At 34.9% G+C, this 22,715-nt stretch overlaps 1 protein-coding gene, 1 long non-coding RNA gene and 1 other non-coding gene across 8 annotated transcripts; 2 read left to right on the forward strand and 1 right to left on the reverse strand.

Annotated features, from left to right (window-relative positions):
* Window positions 1-53: 53 nt before the first annotated feature.
* On the reverse strand, window positions 54-7,958 carry LOC105838127 (putative zinc metalloproteinase YIL108W). 2 transcript variants are annotated; one of them, XM_012683435.3, is made up of 5 exons: window positions 7,829-7,958; window positions 3,833-4,213; window positions 2,960-3,394; window positions 2,302-2,894; window positions 54-2,145 (listed from the first exon to the last, which is right to left on the reverse strand). In XM_012683435.3, exons 1-5 carry the CDS (start codon window positions 7,829-7,831, stop codon window positions 1,932-1,934), a joined length of 1,626 nt encoding a protein of 541 aa, XP_012538889.1. In that variant the 5' UTR covers window positions 7,832-7,958; the 3' UTR covers window positions 54-1,931. The 2 variants fall into 2 exon arrangements, with proteins under 2 accessions (XP_012538889.1, XP_036141190.1); XM_036285297.1 differs by lacking the exon at window positions 7,829-7,958 and adding an exon at window positions 7,278-7,362.
* Window positions 4,177-7,039, forward strand: LOC118645037. The gene is made up of 2 exons (XR_004962808.1): window positions 4,177-4,300; window positions 4,659-7,039. It is a non-coding gene; the product is annotated as an uncharacterized LOC118645037 (long non-coding RNA).
* On the forward strand, window positions 7,594-21,179 carry LOC105827863. Of its 5 annotated transcripts, none has more exons than XR_003625336.2 (8): window positions 7,594-7,727; window positions 7,862-8,212; window positions 8,811-8,973; window positions 17,716-17,863; window positions 18,241-18,493; window positions 18,652-18,945; window positions 19,428-19,957; window positions 20,501-21,179. It is a non-coding gene; the product is annotated as an uncharacterized LOC105827863 (transcript). The 5 variants fall into 5 exon arrangements; XR_004962806.1 differs by lacking the exon at window positions 20,501-21,179 and having other exon boundaries at window positions 19,428-19,514; window positions 19,662-20,092; XR_004962805.1 differs by lacking the exon at window positions 20,501-21,179 and having other exon boundaries at window positions 18,609-18,945; window positions 19,428-20,092.
* The last annotated feature ends 1,536 nt before the right edge of the window (window positions 21,180-22,715 follow it).

The following is a 22,715-nucleotide window of genomic DNA, read 5'->3' on the forward strand; positions in this document are numbered from 1 at the left end:
ATATTAATAGTATAAATTTAATATGGAAAAAAAATAGGGAGAAAAAGTGTTAATCATCTTTCTAATGAATTTTTATTCCTAGTTCAATACATATAGATATTTTTATCAGTTTGCTAGAATTGATGGCATATTGTCTTTGTAATTTTGGTTTACTAGCCTAACTTATTAAAATAATTTAGTATATAATATATATATATGTATGCTTAACTATTTAAGTGCTGAAGGTGGTCGTAAAAACTCGTGCGAACAATATTATGCAGCCAATTTATGCCCTTGTTTTATGTCATAAATGATATAAATGATAACAATTAATTTATTAAAAATACATATTTTTCACCTATTTTTAATAAATGAATTGAAAAAAAAACTGGTTAACTTTGGAGCACTACTGAGGGAATTTTCACCCAAGTATTAATCTTAGCAATTTTTGTTATTAAAAATTTGTTTTACATAACCATATATATACATAATGAAAATTCACATTATAAGGATGTGTGCAATTTATGATCGGATAATTTTCTTTATGCGTATGGTTATGCAAGTTTGTGTAGATAAACCTTTACAAATTCATTCCAAGCCTAACTTTATGAATTATAGTAGAAATTGAACACATTATCAACTTATTGTTGCAATGCATTTTTTGACATGAAAAATCGATGGCATTTATGCTGCATGGCACTTAAACAGTTAATGATATACATATAGGTACCTTAGCAACTTTACTAGAGAAACTTTATCGTCTTTTTAAAAATCCTACTTACATAAGTATTTGTCTAATCACGTTTTGTAGATTATTCTATATGAAATTTCCGCAATGTATAATTACATACACAAGCATTTTCAATATCTTATGTACTAAATATATTCCTCATTTTAATGCTCATAATGCATTTGTGCACGTTAAGAATATTATTAATTATTATGTTTATATTAATAAGAATTAAGGCTATAGCTCATGGAGCACTAGGGACTATTATTATAAAATAAATTATCCTAAAGTAGTTCCCTGCATATTCGACAACATGGAAAGAGCTGTACATGAGCAAGACGTGTTATCAAATATTTGTCATATGACTACGCCATTATGTGATATTATATAAAATCCATATTATTTGTGTGTCAGTTACATATGGATATAAGCTTCTATTTGATTTTCAGCTATACATACAAATCGTATTTAAAAGTATAATCTATAACATAAATACTTAAACATCCCATTATTTTTGGAGCTTCTAAAGATATAACAAAAAGCATCAAAATAAATTTATTAAGTTATGTAACATGTGCATGGAATTTTTTCAAATTTTACATGCAAATTTATCATACCTTCTATTTGGCTGAAATAGTATTTATAGTTTGTATTTTCAAAAGAAAGGAATGCATAATGACAGTACTATACATTGATTCATAATTTTATAAAAACAAAAAGTTGTACATTTTGCTTTAATATTTCGACGATAATTTCTGATCACACATTAAATAGAAACTAGAGATTTTGATATTTTACATACAAGAAATTTAAAAAATATAAAATTCATAAAAATTAAATTATAAATATCTTCGTACACTTCTCACAAATTTTTATTCTCACTCTTCATATTGCATTTTATTAATGGCATACCACACACACACACACACACACACACACACACACACGCGCGCGCGCGCGCACGTGTGTGTATCTAAAAATATCTCTTTTATATCTAGGCGAATGTATTGACAAATAATTAGCGTGTGAGATATCACTAAAAAAATCATTGCTATACACATTTAATAAAAATATCTAAACTTTTAAGAAAAAAGAACAAATAAAAATATAATATCTTTGATTGATTTACAATATATATATATAAAGCAAATATTGCTTACAAACTGTAACAATCTTCGCTGGACTAGAAAATAAAATTATGCATCATTGTTTCTTCTGACCTTTAAAAGGCAGTGGGAAGAGGATGTTTGAGCACATTGCCGGTGGAGTCTTCGGCAACGAGGGTAAGAGTGGTGAGGCAGTGAGGTGGCGGCGATGGAACTAAAGCCTCCAAAGGTGGTCGTAAGCCAGGAAATTGACGGGAACCCACAACCATTCCACCCGACGTCTCTCTAAGCTCTATTACTCGTACTCCATATCGTGATCTGACCACATTTCTTGCAGAAAATAAAATTATAGTTGTTAAAAAGTCATGCTGAAACTTATTTTACTAATGATATATAAACAAGCTAGAGATTAGTCGTTAGGAAAGATTATTTAATGGTTAATTATGTCTAATATTCTGAAACGAGAACGTATCGTTGCTAATTCACCTTTTTCCATCGTACTCTATTTCATGATGACGTCTATTGGAAAGATTGTCCATTTCGCTGTTAAACCAGCGATGATATGCGAGTAATGCTGCGCATGATGGACCCCAGAATGTCCGATCAGGTTGTGAAAAGGGTTCTGAGGCGATTAAACTCTTAGATAGAGATCTATTAAGCTCAGGACTAGCTGGCGCTGAAAGTCTTCCTCGCAACTGCCTCGAAGTAAACGACGATGATGGTCTGGATGTTTCCGAGAGCAATCGACCCCTCCGTGGACTCGATAGTACGGATTCTTGCACAGTTACTGTGACGCTAAGTGGTCGACTGAGGGCGACAGTTGTGTGTTGGGGGTCTCTTCTAATAGGGTTACGATTGAAATCTATTCCAGCTGCGCCTACGAAAACCCTATCTACGTAATCAAATCCTCGACCCATTATCCCCTCTCGAGTGTGACCAAGATCGAAGGTATGACCAAGTTCGTGTAGGACAGAGCCTAACGTTGTCGCCAAGCAGCCACCGTGTGTACCACGATAATTACTGTCGTCCATGAGTTGCTCGGTATCGATAACAGTTGCGTCGAGAAATCTCGATAACACCTAATAAATGATACAAGAAAATTTATTTTTGAAATACTTTCTTCGTTTCATATAAAATAACCAACCTGAGCCATACACGTAGGCCAGGTGTGAAGACATGCCGAACCGAAAAGCGCTAGGCCACCTCCGCCAAGGGCCGCATGACCTTGCGTTCTCGCCAAAGTATCCTCATGCGTACGAGGACTGGGCGCGCCACGGTATCTCGTACATGACAAAAACGCGAGATATTTGCGATCTTTAGACGCTAAAGGTCCGGTCATTAGTTCACGCGCGATCAACTCCCACAGTTCCCTTTGTTTCATCGCTCGTGCCTGGTCCACATGAAGCATGCTATGCATCACCAAACATTCTGGGCCATCTAGATCTCTTTCTAGCTGAAAGGTCTTCCTGCCGTAACCGGCCTCTTGCAACTTTTCAGCCATTAGTGTCTGTAGAAGCCTGGCACCGAGTCCTATTCTCGTTGCCGCGCTCTCAGGTGATCGATCTTCATTACGTGGACCCTGAAAACGCAGATCAAACCGTGGCCTGCATAACTTCGTTTCACAAAATTGAGCAATCAAGAGACAACAATCGGATTATCACGCCGAAATAACGTAGAAAAAATTAACACTGTAATACAACTATTCATGCAACAAAACGGTGATCGATAATTGGAGAAGTACACGCCATGTTCCAAGTAGCTGAATTATGAGTCACGATCACTTAACTGCATTATGTTCCTCAAGTATCGATTACAGTTAATCGAAACAACGTTTTCCAAAGAGAAGAGGGAAGAAAATCTCAGTAATTCTCAATAATCTCAGTATACTAAAATGCGATTAAAATCATTTTGCGATCTGAGATTTCAAGCAATCATACAAAATAATTAAATAAGAATAATTCCTATTATATTTAACTTAGGAGATTACTATACAAGTATAATTTACTTTTGTCGCTACCTGAAAATAACCATCATGACCCGCACAAATGACATAGACCGGTGTCACTCGCAGCCTTGTAGTTCTCGGTTCATATATGAGGACTAATCTTCTTTTATGTCCGCCCGCCTCGAGTTCTAATTTGTTCGGGCCACGTGCCAAGTCCACCAGAACACGGAATTGCCCGGCGATAATCGGCCATTCCGAGGTCACGTTCTTGTGACCCCGAACGGTAATGTAACTGCACAGCGCAGGTGCGCGACCCTTTATCAGGGCCAAGCTATAAGTCAAGGTCTCGCCGTCCACTAAATTGCGTATCGTGATACCTTCCGGATTACCATTCGCTGAGAAGGTGCGATGATGACAGTGGTGATTGTCCATCAATGTCGCGTCCGCAAGTACCTGAAATATATATTAAATACATACAAGTATTTCATATTGGTATTTCAGAAACATTTCGTGCAACACTAAGATATTGAACAAACACAGGTATAAATTCGTTATTATAATAATAATGTTTACTTTATAACTAATAATAATAATAATAATAATAATAATAATAATAATAATAATAATAGATCGGGAAGTAATCCTACTTTTATAAAACAATTCTTGGATTTTCCAGAAATTTTATACAAAATTCTAAGAATTGTTAAGAATTTTTTATCGTTCGTTATATACTATTTTTATTCCTTGAAAAAGATTAACTTGTTACATATGTCACAATTTATGACGATTTAAACTAAATAAAAAAGAACTTTGATTATAAACAAATTAAATTTAAAATTTTGTTTTAAAAACTTAGCTTTTGGATATATTTCTGGAATATACACAACTATAATTGCAGGAAATGAATGTTTGTTAAGAACATCTTAGATCATTACAAAATCTGCTGTCGATGGAATAAAATCCATCGTCCATTCAATTAAATTTTCTACGGGATGTAAGGGCAAATACACTTTAAAAATATCGAGGTTTATCGAGGAGACTATATTTTCTATCGTAATCATAGACACAAAGGCTTATTTATTAAAGCTTGTTATAGATAACTCCTGCATAGGACAAAGATTTCTATTATTGGATTACACCATGGTATACGAGAAACTATATTTCAGGTAATAATCATGATTTATTAATTTAAGTGACATTTTAATTAATATCACAATTTCTTTTATCAAAGAAAATAACAATAATCATAATTATGTAAATTATGTAATTTCTTTTAAAGTTTTCTGACAAATAAAAATACATATTTTTACAAATCTCTCTCTCTCTCTCTCTCTCTCTCTCTCTTTCTCTTTCTGCCACACATACAAAATGAAAAATCTCAATTGTGTACAAAAGTTCAGTTTGCAACTTGTTTTGTAAGAAAACTTAAAAGCTTAGTCATGACTCGATAAGCGAAGGAAATAGTAAGTTGAGCTACTTAGTTTCACGTCACATTCAGAACTCTTTTGAAAGCGGCAACTCCCACGAGTAAAGAAAAACAGATCAATATACCAATTCTTAAGCGGTTATTCTACAAATACTCGAACACGAAATGCATAGGATTTCATTTCCTGTTTTAATTACTACGGAGGAGTATCGTGCAAACACGAATGCGATTTATTTCATTAAATAATCTACATGTTCACATAAGTAGATGCATATTGTGACAACCGGATATATGGTAAATCGGATATACCGGATATATAAATGCGCTTTTCAAATTACGTTCTTAAAATTAAATAAATATGTTCATAACAATTTTAATATTTTATATTTATTTTCCATTTAAAACTGAGAATAAAATAATCGTGAAAAAGGAATGTAAATATCACAATATGCTCTGATGTGTACAAAAAATATTAGTTTTTTATATCTGATTGTTTTTAAGAAAATGTATACCCAAGTATTTTTAGAAGTTTTCGATGTCACTGAATATAAAAAAGGAATCAAATGTAAAAATTTAAAACGGTGAATGTAAAAAATAAAACATTTTTTAATTCTAATGAAATTTTTCTAAAATATGAAATTTTCGCTGAATATAAAAATAATGTTAAATCATAAAAAATTCAAACATAAAGTAAATGTAAGTAATAAATAAAATGTAAATTCTAATTAAAGTTTAAGGAGTTTGCAGGATTACCAAATGTAGATTTAATTTATAAAATAAAGTAAAAACATGTGATAAAATCTGCGTTGATAAGAATTATGCGGTAAGATTCAAAAGTTTTTGGTCCAATTTATATGCACGTTCGCAAATACTAAGTAAAAGCATTATGTTCTATTTTATCTCTTTATCATTAAGATACAACAAATTCGCCTCCAAATTAATTTATACGCCTCCTGAAATTGATTTGAAAAGTAATTGTCACGCGAAGATAATCGCATAAAAATCTTCTATCATTAGTCTGAGAACTTTTTTGCAAATATTCCTGCAAATAATTTTTCGTATTTCGCAATAGTATTTATAATATATTTTTTGACAAAAAGAGTAAGGGGCAAAATTAAGAAGATTGATGCTAAAAAATTGTTATGAAACTTGATACACAAGAGATAAAATACCTAACTCAAAAAATGGTTAAATGAGGATCTTTTAAAAGGAAAACAAGTTCATTCAGTGGACCTGACGCCATGGGGATGTGGCCTTTCATCACGTATACCATCTCACTTCGACAATAGAATTGTTCGTGAATAATCTCACAAACATTTTGTGAAACCTGAACCGGACTTAAATCTCTTTTTACATTGTAGTTTTTGTGCTTTTGCCACATAGCCGTGACCGTATAAGGGATAGAGAACTAATGACAAGAACTAATCATATTATATTATACTGAGCATTCGCTGATTCTTCAATACAATTGATTTCTACCCTCAATTCGTTATCCCCTTCACGGTCGCGGCTATGTGCAAAAATTCGAAAATTACAACTCTGACCTGAACTATCTAATAATGAATCGACGATGATTTTTTTAAGACTGACATTTTCAAAAAGTTATTTAATCAAGGGATGTACGACGTGGTCAATAATAAACCGGATATCTTTAACGATGATCAGATGATGCAAATCGAAAAAGTTTCAGATGATACGATGCAATTATATAGCGATACGGTGGACTGATATCGATGCGGATTAAAAGTATTGGAAATAAGAGATTTCGATCACAGTACAAAATCATCTAACGTTTGCTCATAGGGGATGTAAGTCAAACAGAATAAGCAAATTTTTTTTAAAGAAAAAAAAAAGAGAAGTTCGAAAACGGTGATGACAAATCAGGGCGGGAGCACAGACTTTTCCATAATGCACAATATATAACGCATAAGAGAATCAATTAATCAGAGAATCAGATAAACTTGCATAACTACATAATTATATGAATAAAGAAAATTCTCTAATCGCATTTCTATCATGAGAATGCGCGTAAATTGTGATTGAATAATTTTCTTTACGCAGCTACGCAAATTTGTGTGGATAGACCCTTACAATTTTGAGATCAGCCGCGCGCGAGGGACCCTTCTGTCACGTGCTGCGATCATGCGGTAAATTTCGTAAGCGTAATATTAACCACGCACCAACACGCGCGACTCCCCGTCCTGTCATTAAAGCGTGTCGTATTGGGTGACCGGGGCGGAAGCCGCGTTTTTACATCGCGTTTTCTCTTTATCGCTAATCCCGCCGAGGCTACTTCTCGGAATCGCCTCCCGAAGTTTTTCCATCCAGATTTCCGTTCGGTTCCGATTACATGTTCGGCCGGCCGCGGCTAAAGTAAATGACAGGGACGACACGCCACTGTGGCGCGCTGCAGCACAGTTGGACCAACCACCAACCTTCGGAAGCATGCCACATTGTGCCGCAACACCACAAAGTAGAGGGACCAAGTGGAGGTCCACGAAATCGTGCGAGATTTTTCTGTCAACTAGGAGTATCTTGCGGGTATAGTCACACGGGACTTCCTTTTGAGTCCCCCCCCACTAACACTTGTAATACGATAACACACTTTAACATGATACATTTTAGCTATTCGCTTAACTTACCATCTCTCTTGTTAATATTTCTTCTTTTTTTAGGTTCAACCCCCAAAACTAGGCTTAGTTTGACCAATGAGAGATGGGACAACCGGGAGACGGGAGAGCCGGAACACCCGTTTCCCTCGACCGGCTACGATGCGGCGATAGACAGACGGAGTTCGCAGCGGCAGCGCCGAGCGGCGGGTTGCGGCACTATACGGCGCCGTCGCATTGGCGCATTGGATACCTAGACCACGTCCTCATCCCTTGTTTCGCTCTGTACAGAATTGCAGGAATCCGTTCTCTCACTTTCTCTCGTGTGCTCCCGTCCTCTCCTAGCGTAACTGGGTGGTCCTCCTCCGACCACCACGTGGGACATTCAATATCCCCGTTGACATACTGCGTCATCACGTAAGTATGTGAGGCCGCGTGCGCGATTGTAAAATATACGACGTAAATCGTGAATTAGACTGCGAGGATGCACTGTCGATTCAGCGCTTCTTTTGTTTACAACGGTAACAAACAAACAAACAAACAAGCGAGCCCTTATTCGGCGATTCTTACGATCAAATATCCGTCTCGTTGCCCTGTTGTTGTTTTTTTAATTCTCTAATATCAAAACGCGCGCATGCGATATTGCAATTTCCCTGACTCGCTCGCTTGAGGCGATCAAATTCGTGTCAGATTCAATAGAACTCTATTTGTTTTATTATTTATTTAATCCAGAAGTAATTGGAATGATCTTTATCTCAGTAAAAAAATAAATTTAATCACAATAGTATTGTTCACTTAGAGCTCAATTCTTGTCGATAGGCGGTACAGAATTGAGCCCTTATTTTGTTAAAAAATTAATATTTTTCTATTTTTTTTCATTACTTTTTAGAAAATATTGAGTAAATTTATCTATAACAATTTCAAATATTAATTATAGAACAATTAATAATATGTAATATGTGTAATCTATATAATTATCTTAAATATTAAATTATTTATAATATGCAATATATAGCTAATAAATGCTGCTGCGAACTCCGTCCATCGCCGCATGTTCATCGATCAAGGAAAAAAGGGTCTTCTAGTGTTGTCCCACCTCTTATTGATCAAATTAAACTAGTTTTTGGAAGTTGGGTCATCCTTAAGAAAAAAGAGAAGAGATACTAACAAGAGAAATGGTAAGTTGAGCGAATAGTCAAAATATTCTAATATAAATATTGATGTAAAAGTAAAAAGTAATCGCTTATGCAACAAAAAGATTAAGTGATTGGTCCTGAATTAATTAGTGCAGAAAACTATCATATAATTTTATATGCCATACATTTCTCATACACAAAAGATATTTCCAAAGTTACTTATAATTTTATATGTCATACATTTTTCATGTTCTCAGTATTACATTTTTATAAAGGCATAAAACAATTGTTATCTTTTGAATGCTGAAAGATATTTTCACGTTCCTTATAATCAGCTTATAGTGTAGCCATTATACTAGCGTCACTTTTTCTTGGAAGTGTTCTGTGTATAAGACCATGGTCATGGATACGCGAGAGTGTCGTTTCTGTCGTCACAATGAAAATCTTCGCGCTCAAAACATTTTCGGCTGTGATTTATTATGTTCACCTTTTTTTTCTTCATGCATATTATACGTGTCAAATACGCATCTTTGCTACTTCTTAAAGACCTGAAGATTTAATGAAAATTTAAGAGGGTATTTAAGTATAAAGTCAACAAATAATACAGGTCAGTCAACAAATAATACAGGCCAGTCCATAGCTCTGGCGCGTTAAATTTAACACACACAAAGTGTAGAATTTTCTTCGAGGAAAGTTGCCCACTAAGTCTGTCTTTGTAACACTAGAACTGTTGGTTCTAGAATTAGCGAATCCTCTAATATCCTTGCTAGAAAAAAAGTTCCATAATCGATTTTTTTCTTGGTCGAGGAAAAATGGACATACATTTACTTAGAGGTGTATTTGCATATTTGCCAGTCCGCGAATCTGAACAGTTAAAAAGGATTAAACTCTTTACTTCCGACAGGAATCCAATTTAGACGGTTAAACTTCAAAGAATTTCTGTTTGCTAACACAGCGCTTTGCTTCGCACGCAACATTAGATACATCCGAGATAGTTCACGCAAACCGAATTGTAATCGAATGGAGTTGAGATTACGCTTTAAAGTCATTCTGAACAAACTGAAGCAAAACTCTGAAATTTGCCAAGAACGCGAATTATTTGTAAAAAGCGAGGCTTGATTTAACGTTAGGTCTGATCATCTTTGTTTATAACAAAGAGTCTAAATGTAGGCAATATAAATCGAGGGATAAATAAACGAAACTTGAAAAATCGTAGCGTGAAAAAATTATAGTCAAGAATATCATTTTTATAGTAATTATTACTATAATATCAGTAATTATAATTATATGCTAGATTTTTAAACTGTATAATGTATACAATTTTTTAAGTTGGTATCACTATAAGTATATAGTTATTATTACTAATATTATTGTAATAGATAAAAATGTCACATATTTTTCTATCAGTGTACCCACTTTCATTACGGTTCATATATTTCTACACCATAGCATAATGAACGTGAAACCATAAAACAATATTTATTTTTTTAAGATATACATGATACTAAGATGTTATTTGAAAAATCAAACAATTGTATTTTTCAAAAATTGATTTAATTAGATTCTAATATATTAATTTCTTTGGATTTAAGAAACTTTGTTAAATCCAAAGAAATTGATGTATTAGAATCTAATTAATAGAATCTAATTGTGAATTTTGATATAATTAATGCATTTTTAAAAAGTAGGAAAACTAAACTTAAACTGAGATTAAAGTTAATCTACATTGATAGAAACGGATACTAAAATTATCGTCAAACTTTCAGATTATCAATATGCAGTAGAATAGAATTTATGACTTCAAACCATTACATTGCCAAGAAGGGAATACGAAGTAAAATTATTATACATCTTGCGATGCACCCTGAACGATTACAAAGCTCCAGTAGTTCTAAGTGCTAATCAACGATCTTTCGATGTCAGCATAGCGAACTAATAGAATATACCGGCCAACTGAAATTGAAGATGTCTGCAAGTCAAGCGTGCCAAGGTCGTACTCGTTCAGAATATGCGGCAGGTGCCGCATGGCACGATCTGCACGCATTTGCATCCGCTCGTGATCGCGAGGAGAGACGACGTAGGGCGGCTCCGAGGTCGGTTCAAAATAAATTTGGTGATTCCCACGTAACGTTATATCATTCGATCGTTGACGCAACGTTGCGCAATAAATTTATATTTGTTCGAAACTTTGGAGGATCCAGGTTCGAATCCTGAGGTATTATTTTTTGCAACAAATTATTTAAAGTTTTTTTCGGAAAAAGTGGGATTTTAAAGGAAGGATTTTATTTTTTCTAATAAAAACACAAAAACATAATTTAAATTATTTTTTAATAATATATACGCACGATACAAATCACAAATAATACGATTAATTACTTCTACTTACGTTTTGAATTTTAAAAAAATTGGATTTTTAATCTTTGTACTCTTACTGTAATAGCGTAATCCAAGCACACACTTTGAATGCTCACAGGTCGATAGTTCTTGGCACACTATGACTGTTAAACAGGAAAATTGTGGCAGAAATGCACAAGTTTTTTCTTCCCAAAACTTTAGCGCCCCTGTTCAAACGGTGTTGAAATGACACAACTTCGAAAATTCGTCCGGGTTACGAATGAGTATTGAGGGTAAAACAGACCTGTTTCCAACATCCCCTTAAGGTCCGTATCACACTATGGATTATCAATTGTTGGTTTCCGGTTGACGGTTCTACTTCAGCCAATCACGATGCAGCGAACTCCGAAGATTGTAATTTAGCTCGTCGTCTATTTGCCAATTTTTTAATCGTCAACAAAGAACTATAATCGTCAATCTATAATCTGATACAGATTTCAGTTTTTTTAATATAATGAAATTGGCCATTTTAAAAATACGAAGTTACGTTAGTCAAAATGCGAAGTTCCATGAATAAGTTCTATGAATAAGCTGCTAAAATATTTTGTAAGCTCTTCTTTAACTTAGAACACGCAATGAGTGAAACATGCACTATAGGTTTTGTATCTCCAACATTTTTTTTTAATTTCATAAAATCAGGACAGAAGTCCAAAATGTAGAACTGTTTCATACGTTCATGATAATGCAGTTATAGTAGAATTTAATTTTACTTCCCGTTACAATATATTTTATTCCCCATAAATACAAACTAAAGTTTTCTTACGTATTGATTTGAAAGTTTGACAATAACTATTGTAATATATAGACTACTATTTGTTGTAACATTAGCCGTTCAATAAAGTCAGATATATGTATTTGCTGTAGGTTTGTACATGTAGGTTTATTTTGCCAAAATATGTGTGTGTGTGTGTGTGTGTGTGTGTATTTTTATTTATATAAAAAGATATAATTAATTTTATGAAATTAATTATTTATCATTTTTAGAACGTACGGCAAAGTAAAGATCTTTTTGAAATACATGATCTATCTATCTACTATCATCGTTTCTAAAATATTGAAATTTCTGCGACATGTTAATATTAATTAATTCTCGCATTAGGGCTCACCCCTTATCCTGAAGAAAACCAGATGTGATCACGGGAGATACGAAGAGCGGCAATTTCATTTTCCCGTAGAGTATTAGAGACCGTCGCGAGGAGAGAAGAAAGACACGTCTCGCGGTTGCAGGGGCTATTATCGCGATCGGGGAGATAGTAGGCCAACTTTCGAGATGACAGTTTTAGTCTCCGTGCATGGTGAACTGTGCAAAAGCGAGCCGGCCGATGATCCTCCCGTCGAGAGGCACTGCGGGGGAGGGGAAGGAAAGAAATCCGCGAACACGTTTTCGCTACTTTCCGAGCACGATATCGTGAGAATTCATGGTGAAAAGTGGGCCCCGTGGATCGCTGCGATTCGCGCGAAGATAAAAGTTAAGAAATCGAGGGAAATCCTTGCAACGTGACCTAGGACGAAAAATCGGCGCGCGCGCGCTCGTTTAGATAAACCGTCGGAAGGAGAATATGAAGTAAGAGGGGAGGTAGCATATGAAGAATAATACCTTTATCGAAGATACATGATACGTTCATGATCGTTTTGACGAGTACGTACAAGATTTTATCTTGAGTCAGATAGCTTTTTCTTAGAGGTTTTTATTCAGAGATTGCGTTAGACAGATTCTAATATAAAAAAGCGCTAAATTTGTAATGGTGATACATGTGACAATTTTACTGAGATAAATAATAACTTCCAAGTCGTTCATGGTTGATATTAATATTTTCAGTGACAATTTGATATGCACAAGTTATAACGAGACATTATCTTTGTTGAATAGGTATCTGAAAGACGGGTGGATCTTGCCGTCACTCTAATGTCCCTGCAACGTTGCCACTTTTGTCATTCTGAGAAAGTGTTAGAAATATAAAAATGAGCCTTTTAATGAAGGTAAAAATTGAGATAATTGATTACGTAGTCATTTTGATTGCAAAATTCAAAAAACATCACGCCAAATAATCCGTGCAGCGAGACCGATCTACATGAGACATTATTCGAGAAATACTGGTTCTTCTAAATTGTCCTGAGACTTTTTCTTCTTATTTTTTCTTAGGATCTTTTTTCAACGCTTTTATGATCGCCGCACAATGGACCAAAAGACCGGAAAAAATAGCCAAATGTTACTTAAAGTACACAAAGTCGAAAGAAATTAGTACAGATGGGCGAGAACAAAGACAACAAGCCTGTCATCTAAGTCTGCTACCGCATATCACATGATACACCGTGTGATAGTGTCGCCAGATTGAGAGTGTACAATAAATTTTGATCGTTATATTAGATCCGCTATTAAAAAATTTTAATGTCAAATTAAAGATTAGCGATCCCAGAAACTGCCAAGTAAAAATGTTTATGCTCTTCAAATCAACAGTTTACTTCTGGCACTTTTTCTGGTCTTTTGACTTTGACTGTGCGAAATACTAGATGACACAAGCGGTAAGAGAGGTCCTTTTCGTTAGAGATTTCCGTCTATGAACCCATCGTTTTACGGCGTACAAGCGCAGATATGGCCGTTCCTCAGTCGTGGGATTAGCGACACCGTGAAAGTACTCCCTTGCAGAAGTAGGACGGCCATTTTTCAAAATCGTTGCGACGATTGCGTGCGCCCACAACCGACACACTTCGCAGCGGGTCGTTGCACCGGAGGTCGATTTCCTCGTTCTTCTCACCTTCGGCCGTCCTCGGCGCGCCAACCGTGAAAGAAAGTGCAATTCCCTAATAAGTGATGCGCCGGTTAACGCGTCGCGCTAGTTAGCTTCTACTGATCTTCCTTTCGATTCTACTGCTTTTCTCTCTGCCATCATCTCTCGAGATGACGTTTCTGCAAATCGTCCAGGGTATTGCGCCTTTTACGACTCTTTCGAGTTCTCGAGTAACAATAAATTATGAACAAAAATTGATTGAAGGGGGAATCTTTTTAACTCAACAGGAAACAATTGATTGATCAAAATATCGAGAAAAACATCAGGTGCGATATGTTGCTATAAATTAAAATATCTTTAAATTATACATTACATTTCTATATAAAAATCTTTTTGAGAAAAATTTTTATTGTTTCATCAATTAGTAACCCGTAGAAGTATAAAAGTAATTTTAAAGTACTTCCTAAAAATATCAATTTTTTTCTAACAGATGATTCCCACAAAAATAAAGGGAACACTAATGACACTTTAAATGGTCTTCTAAAGAAATCATCAATTAAGAAGGGAACAGGAAATCGTTTGAGAATCTCAAAACTTAGCTTTCAGAGAAGACGTGAATTAGTAGTGTAACACTCTTTGCAAATATTTTAATTGATTCATTACTTCAAAATGATTGCGATATATACTTTACTTCCTCCTCCTAATTGACTGCCCAATGCCTAAGCGGTAAATCGTTTGGGCTATCTAATTAATAATCATGATTTATCTGCACTTGCAATTCGTTCTGTGCAACGCCGTACAGAGAAACTCAATGGCCGATCGGGTCCGAGTACATCATTTCGCAACGAATTATTAAAACTTTTATTGGAAAGTTCGTTGAACATCTGGGATAGTACTCTCGCCCAGTCTCTCCCGCAACGATCTCGCGGGTCGGCGCGTCCACAAAAGGAAAACGAATTCTTCCGTGGATGGAAGCGCCGTTCGTTTCGTCCATCCGTCCGGTTGTTCCTTCCTATCTTGCCGCGAGGGGAATTGCCCGTCGAGATTTTTCTCGCGCGCACTCTCTCGACTCGCTTCCATTTTTCCACTCTCTCGTCCGCGTCGCGCGGCGATCCGCGGCCGCGCCGTCTGCCTGATCTAATGTCCCGTTCTCTCGTCTATCGGCGGAGGCCCGGCTCCGCGGTAAGTCGGCCAGTTATAAATAAAAGTATAGCTTTGTTGTCGCACAGGCAGCGCGCTCCACTTGCGGCACTTTCATAACAGAACGACGGGGAGAGCCGGGAGAGCGAGCGAGAGGTGATCGAGGAAGATCGGTCGGAAGAAGGGAGACGAGAGGTGCTTTCCACCGTCCAGAATCGGGAAGAGCATCCTGCCACTCGTAAGCGACGGACGGCGCGGTCTCCTCTTCGATCTTCGAGCGCGGTAAGAAGCGAACGACTTTTCTTGCTGGAAACCAGGTCGAGCCGGATGGATCGTCCGTGCAACGTGCACCGGCCACGTCGTTCCTCTCTCTTTCTCTCTTTCGGTTGATTTATACGCCAATCTATTTACTATCACTAGTATCCTGCCGTTGGCGTCGTATCGATAGAAGAGCGAGATACGCGGGTTAATAAGACTGATAGCGACAAATTTTAAGCTGCAATTTCCGGAATATCTCCCTGCTTAGATTTCACTTAAATTTGATGCATTTTTTTTAAATCTTTGTAGACCAATCTGTTTTTCACTGTGGTCAGACTAATTGAGTCATTGATAATACGATTGTAATTTTCAAAGGGTAGGCCAATAGGATGTGAATATTTTGTCGATCTTAACCCTTGGGTAATACATTATTTTGACTTCATCTATATGCACCTACTATTCTATATACATCTAGCGATGTAAAAGTATATCGATTTGAATCGTTTTTTTTAATCAAAACTCCAGACATCAAGGAAAAAGAATAACTTTGATCATTGATTTTGGTCTGTCGTAGTTGGTGAAATTGACCCTCGAGAACGATCTCTGTTGATTTATAAAGGAATAATAAAAAGAGGAGTAAAGTACCATAATAATTTTTGGCGTCTGAAAAATCAAAACATTTTTATATAAGTCAATCCAATCTTAATTTCATTTACAAAGTATTATGAAAATTTAGTACATATCCGAGATTAAATAATAACATGATTAGTCTTCTTGGTTTTCTTATAATGCTTATTTAACTAACTTTATCTCCGTTATTTTATTTTATATGTGAAATAGTGTTTTTTAATATGTGAAAAAGATTCCATATTAAAATCAAAATGTTGAATTTTCTTTGCTTCAAAACTTCTACATATAAGCAAACGTTTCTTTTCGGTAGAACAAATATAAATACGAGGAAAAGGAGCCAATTACCGTACGGTAGGGAAAGCGAAGGCTGGAAGGGTCTTAAAAAGAAAAGCGCGCGATAGGAAACGATGCACTGCGTGCGCGGTTGCTTTGTCTGAAAGAGAGTGAGAACACGATCCCAAAGAAGGAGAGTGAAGGCGCTGGAGAGAGTAGGCCATTGCCAGTGTCAACGACTCTGACTAGCCAGCCCTCTCGGCCGGATAAACTTGATCGAAAAACAACGAGCTGCGCCGATTACGTTTTCGCGTCGTTTATTTATAGTACATGATTTTCGATCGATACCGGACGAAAGCGGATCAATTTGAATAATATCGAAGTGTACTATACATATATTTCGAATGATCACAGCCGATTTTAAGGGGATGCTGATGACAGGTCAAGCAAGAGCTAATTGAATATATATTTAAATTTATTCATATTTTAATATCTAACTATTGTCCACCCCAAGTAGCACGGTTAGAAATGTCATTGAAACGTTATTAAGACGACATTTAACATCACCTTTCTCTTTAAGTATAGACAGTATTGTAACTTCAAATTTGCCGTTTCGTGTGTCGATCTCAATTCTCATCGCCGCGTTTAATGAGGAGAGATTGATGGCTCAGTGGAAGGATTATGTGGATCATTGCCATGTATTGCTGATAAATATGCAACATTGGAAATAGGATGTCGATAATCAATGCGCAGCAGCGCTCGCACTCGCCGTTTGCCATGCGTATCAAAATACAGTACAAAGATTTTGGATGAAACGAGAGTCAACGAGTCTAAAATTCTTGTATAAATTTTTAATTTTATTTGTTCTGCCAGCATTTTATTTCTATAATTGAAAAATAAAAAAACAAAGGCAACAGACGTCGTCAGCATCTTCAATACAGTGTTTTCTTTATACAATTATAATAGTTTCATTTCAACTATGATACGTAAATTTCAAATAAAAATGGAAGATTTATATTTATAAATATGTCTTTGCTATAATTTCAGTTAAAAAAGAAATAATTATTAGCAGCACGATTAGAAAAGGTATCCGACAGATATATCCGAATAATTAAGCTACTCGCGTAGCTTGTAGGAATGAGAAACATTCTCTGTCGCGACAATCTCATTTCATATGTCAAGTGGATATAAAGTTGTTACTACTAACCTAGACACGCATACAAACACGCACATACGCCGCGACTCATCTATCTAGTTCATTGTCAGGAGTCCGCGGTTAACGAGACGCGCGTCTCTGCAGATCGTGAGAGGTTTGCAACACTGTCGATTATTATAACTATCATTATCCTGTCTCTTACAGGAGAAGATGGAAGAGAGATGCGACGGATATTTGCGGAAATTGCATTGTAAAAAGGCGTACTAATGAGTACTGGAAGTAGAGCAAGCAATACGTGCGAGATGAGACGCACTCTTGATTTCTCCGGAAAAGTTCGACGAGATTGGAAAAGGTGCGAAAAAAGAAACGATAATGGTGTAGGTAGATTTCTCGATGTCACAACTAAAATTTATCGTTAATTTTTGTATTTGTTAGAATTTTCACATATAAAACTTAAAAATTTCGCTTCTGTTAAATTGATTAAGTGCAAAATCTATATATATTATAGTATCTGCTAATTATTTATCTATTTTAATTAATTTAATTTTTATTTATTTTTTTTACACATCCGACAATTTTTGTTATAGTTGCAAGATTATTCTTTTGAATGTAGAACGATTTTTGAGTATAATTATTAATGACGATATAGATATATATATATTGTATCATCGTAGTAATAAGCGCATTCCGCATGTCCTATAATAATATCTTTTTTCCGTACTTTCTTAGATCTGATTGTTTCAATTTCTCGGTAAACTTATCTATCAGGTAAGTATGTGTCTATCTTCATTTTTTTTTCTTAAATAAATAAAGACACACATATTTACCTGATGGGTAAGTTTACCAAGAAGTCGAAATAATCGGCCCTTAGATATACAAGAACGCTTATCGCTTGTCTAAAAAAAAGGCGATTCATGCAAACGTATTCCGTTAAAATTGGAGTCAAATCTACCTACATTTCCGGCTGAAAATCTATCTACAGGTATGCATCCACTATATTTAGGGTGTTTTAGTCAAATTCCATTTATATAAGAATATATAAGAATATATATATTTTTAAATATATTCTTATATACACACACACATTTATATAATAGAATAGGTTGTATTAACAATGGTATTACAACATTTAAAATAAAGAATTGCAAATAACCAATGGACTGCTTAACGGAAAAACGTGCAAAAATTCTCTTGTCTTGAGAGAAGAGAAAGAGCAAAACGTTAGTGGGAAATACGATTAGTGTTATACCTATAGTAAGAATGAGAAACCGCATTGCGACACGAAAGAGTTTATGTGGAAATAATTTTGACATTGGATGACGACATGTTGATATGATGAAGAAATATATCATCCAAAAAATTTCCAACGATTGGATTCCAAGAAATTGAAGGATATCTAGAAGTTGAATGAACTCCGTGAGATATGAAACAAATGTGATTATTATTAACTTTTTAATAATTAATATAAATTCGTATAAATTTTTTTAGATTTACATATTACTAGTGCTTGCTAATATTTTTATTCCTTCATTCTTATATTTTTTAATAATTATTTAAGTAACTTTTTCTACATCTGATTCAAATTTGGTTCATACATTTTTGCTTCAAGTTTTTAATTAAATTTGTAGTTAAAATTTAGATTAAAATTAAAACAAAAATTTAATTGAAGCAACATCCTTCCGCGTTGTGGTTACGTATAAATCTATTTTCAACGTTGCGGTTACGTATAAATCTTTTCAAAATCGACATCCCTGTTCCAGTCTATATTTCCTTCTTCTTCCTTTCAGTTACACACATACTCATTTCCATGTTGCTTTTAGAAAGCGCTTAATTAATTAATTTAATTGCGAAGACGACGTTGCCAAGAGGTGCTAAGGGACACGCAATCCTCGCCAAAAATAAATTTTTTTTTACAGATTTTGCCAGGGAAGAAACCTGTTTCGCGCGCGGTATGACATTGCGCAACATGTGCGACTAGTGCGAAAGCGTACCCAACATAACTGGTAGTTATACGTGAGAGCGTGTCGTAGTATGATTATAAATAATCGTGTATCAAATAATTTGATGATAAAAAAAGACTTGTCATCCATTTCTCTGCTCGAACGGAATCGTATGATAAATTTCGTACCCCCAAATTTTCGTTTGCACAGGTAGACGACGACGACGACGACGACGACGACATAAAACGTCCGAAGAACCAAAGATAACATGTAGATAACATGTAGAGAACATGTAGAGAAAGTGTCTTATTTCAAATTTGAAGTTTTAAATCTTAGTATTTAAAAGTCAAAATACTAAGATTCGAAAGCGCTATTTTAAATCCGATATTCAAACTGTTCACGGCAATTAAGTTTTCAATCGTTGGAAAGGTATGAACGACATATTAAAAGCCCTAAATCACTCTTGTACGGAATAGAAACCGAAACATGAATTTTATCGTCGTCTCGTAAGTACCGATTATTCTAATTCATATACGATAACGATCTGTTACACTGACTAGCCGTTTCGAATTCGCTTTATATAACCAACACTAGTGTTGCTATTTCGGAATACACTGAAATGCATTAAAGAAAAAAAAAAACCGCTTAGACTACGTGGAGCGATAGCCAGCATTTTAGAGAGAGTCATTAAAATAGAATTGCTTCGTGAGTCTACAGTTTTGTAATTCCGATGAGAAGAATTACATTTCGCTTTCTTCTGTTTCTTCAACACATTCTCAAATCTCCGTAAAGTTATTTAAATACAGAGATAAATCAATGTTTCAAGTCATTTTTAATTAATTGGTTGTCTATACATTAAATGATACATTTGAAGTTTTTATCTGATTACTTCTTGTATTTTATTTTTTAAATAAGTTATTCGGCGAAGGTTGGGAATTAATATGGAAAATATGAATTGTTTCGACATAATTTTTGTATTTTATTATGTTGCGCCAAAGTAATTAATTTTTAAATTACGCCACACATTAATTTTTCCTTTTTATGTCTAGAATCGCAACAACGAAAATAATATAAAGGCGCGGCGAGATGTGTCGATGACATGCATCGAATCAAATGGAGAACTTCGAGTCACGTCAGCATCGATAGGCCAAACGGTCTGTGTTTCACTTTCGGCGCCCGAAGAATTAAATTCTTGAGACGAATCGTACGCCATACGTGCGCGTTTCGCTCACGCCGTGTCAAGGACAACGCGTCTATTCCTGCGTGCTTTCCTGAGAGACACGAAAATCGCCCCGTTCTTTTCATCGGCGAGACATTGTCACAAATAGTCCCGATGAAAGATGTATGACTTGGCATATATTTTTTTCACTTGCCCGCAGTACTTTTCACACTCTAATTTTTTTTAGATCTGGCGATTTTACGTAGCCCGAAATTGCGAACTGACATTATTTGTCGTCAAATTTGGAAAATTGGATTTTTGATATTTTGACATCAAAATAGTAATTGGATTGCACTTTAATGAACCACGTAACTGCAGTTGAATCATATCTAGTTTTAAAATACCGACCTTAGAAAATAAGAATATAATTTCTTTTAAATTTGGTATATTAGATTATGAAGTACTTTGCAATATTAACGTTTGTATATGTATATAGATATTTGTTTATGATTAGTATCAATACTTATATATTAATATAAATATATTAATATAAAAAACATGTCAATAAATAAATTAAATAAATTAGATATACATATAGATAAGTAAATAAAATATTTATTTGTTAATAAAGTCGCATTAATAAAATTAACGCAAAATATAAAATTAGATGAAATTTTTTAAAACTTAAAGTCATGTTCAATATGATCAAATAATTATCAACTCACGCGCGAAAAAATAAATTAATTATGCGTGTAAATATGGTTGCGTCTGGCGTTATTGCTTACGGATGCCCACGATAAATTGGTTCAAATGGCGTCCTATCTATTTAGAATTCTTTTAGAATGTTTCTAATAAAGGTCCGTAAATTGGGATATCGGACAAAATTCGGAACGACGACTGTAATTAAATCATACCCAATTTTTAACATCAACATAGTGAACTGTCTTGATTTTTACAGGATATCTCAATTTCTGGTCTTTACAGAGGCGTTTTGAAAAAACTCTAGGTGGTTAACGTCTAAGTATATATAATAATTATAAAAAACATGTATATATGTATATATTTATACGTATATATATATATATAAACGTTAATGTTATAAAATATTTTAGAATCTATAATGTACTTAAAAAATTCCGATTTTTTGTTGAGTTTTTTTCTTATTCTTTATATTCGAAATTAATTTATCAAGATTTGATCACTCTAGTTAAAAACTATTGTCCGATTTTTATATTAATAAATGATTTGTGAGAAATGTTTGCTTTTAAACCGTAACAATTATAATTATTTTAGGAACAAAGCTTTAAAAAGGATTTTTTTTTAATTCTTGAAAATTATCGATTAAATAAAAAGTTGACGTTCTTCCAAGAATTGTAATGAAAAAACTTAGCGCCATCGTAACTTAGTGGTGGGAAAGACAAAAAACTCAACTGGCTACAATTGATGTCTACGAACTTTTTACATTAGTCGCTCGCACTTTACCGAATGAACGTCACGTATTAGCGAGATTTAATGCGGTCGCTCATCGCGAAGAATTAGGCCGAGAGGACCTGACGCCGGTGTCCTTGACATGCTGAAAGTGAGTCCGGTATCCCGCGCGTATACTGACTTTAAGAACTTACGCAATCAGTCGTAGGTGTAGAGCACTTCGTTCGGCGCCGAAAACCACATGCCAATGGCGGAACGGTATAATGTTACTACTGTCGGACGCGCGCGATTGCGGATTATGCAAATTAGCGAACTGTATCTCCCGTAATATGCCGCGGTTTTTGCCATAACTGAAGCTTTGAACTTGGATTCGCCATGCACATATCGAATATTCTCGACACAATAGATTTTCATATGTAAAAGTCAGGAGCCCTCGACATAATAGATTTTCATGTTCAAAAGTCAGGGGAAACCTCCACCTTGAAAATCCGTGCTTCAGAAATCTACACGGAAGTAATACAAATTTTTACTGTATACGGGTCAAAATTTCAAATTCGCTATTTCTTGTCATTTAAAATAGAACTAAACTGTGCAGCACGTGTTTAACTCTGATTTAAGAATAAATGATGAGTTGGTGAAACCTGAAACGAAACGGTGAAATGCTTTGTCCGCATGTA

This window comes from Monomorium pharaonis, chromosome 4 (assembly GCF_013373865.1).
Source record: "Monomorium pharaonis isolate MP-MQ-018 chromosome 4, ASM1337386v2, whole genome shotgun sequence".
Classification (NCBI taxonomy): Eukaryota; Metazoa; Arthropoda; class Insecta; order Hymenoptera; family Formicidae; genus Monomorium; species Monomorium pharaonis.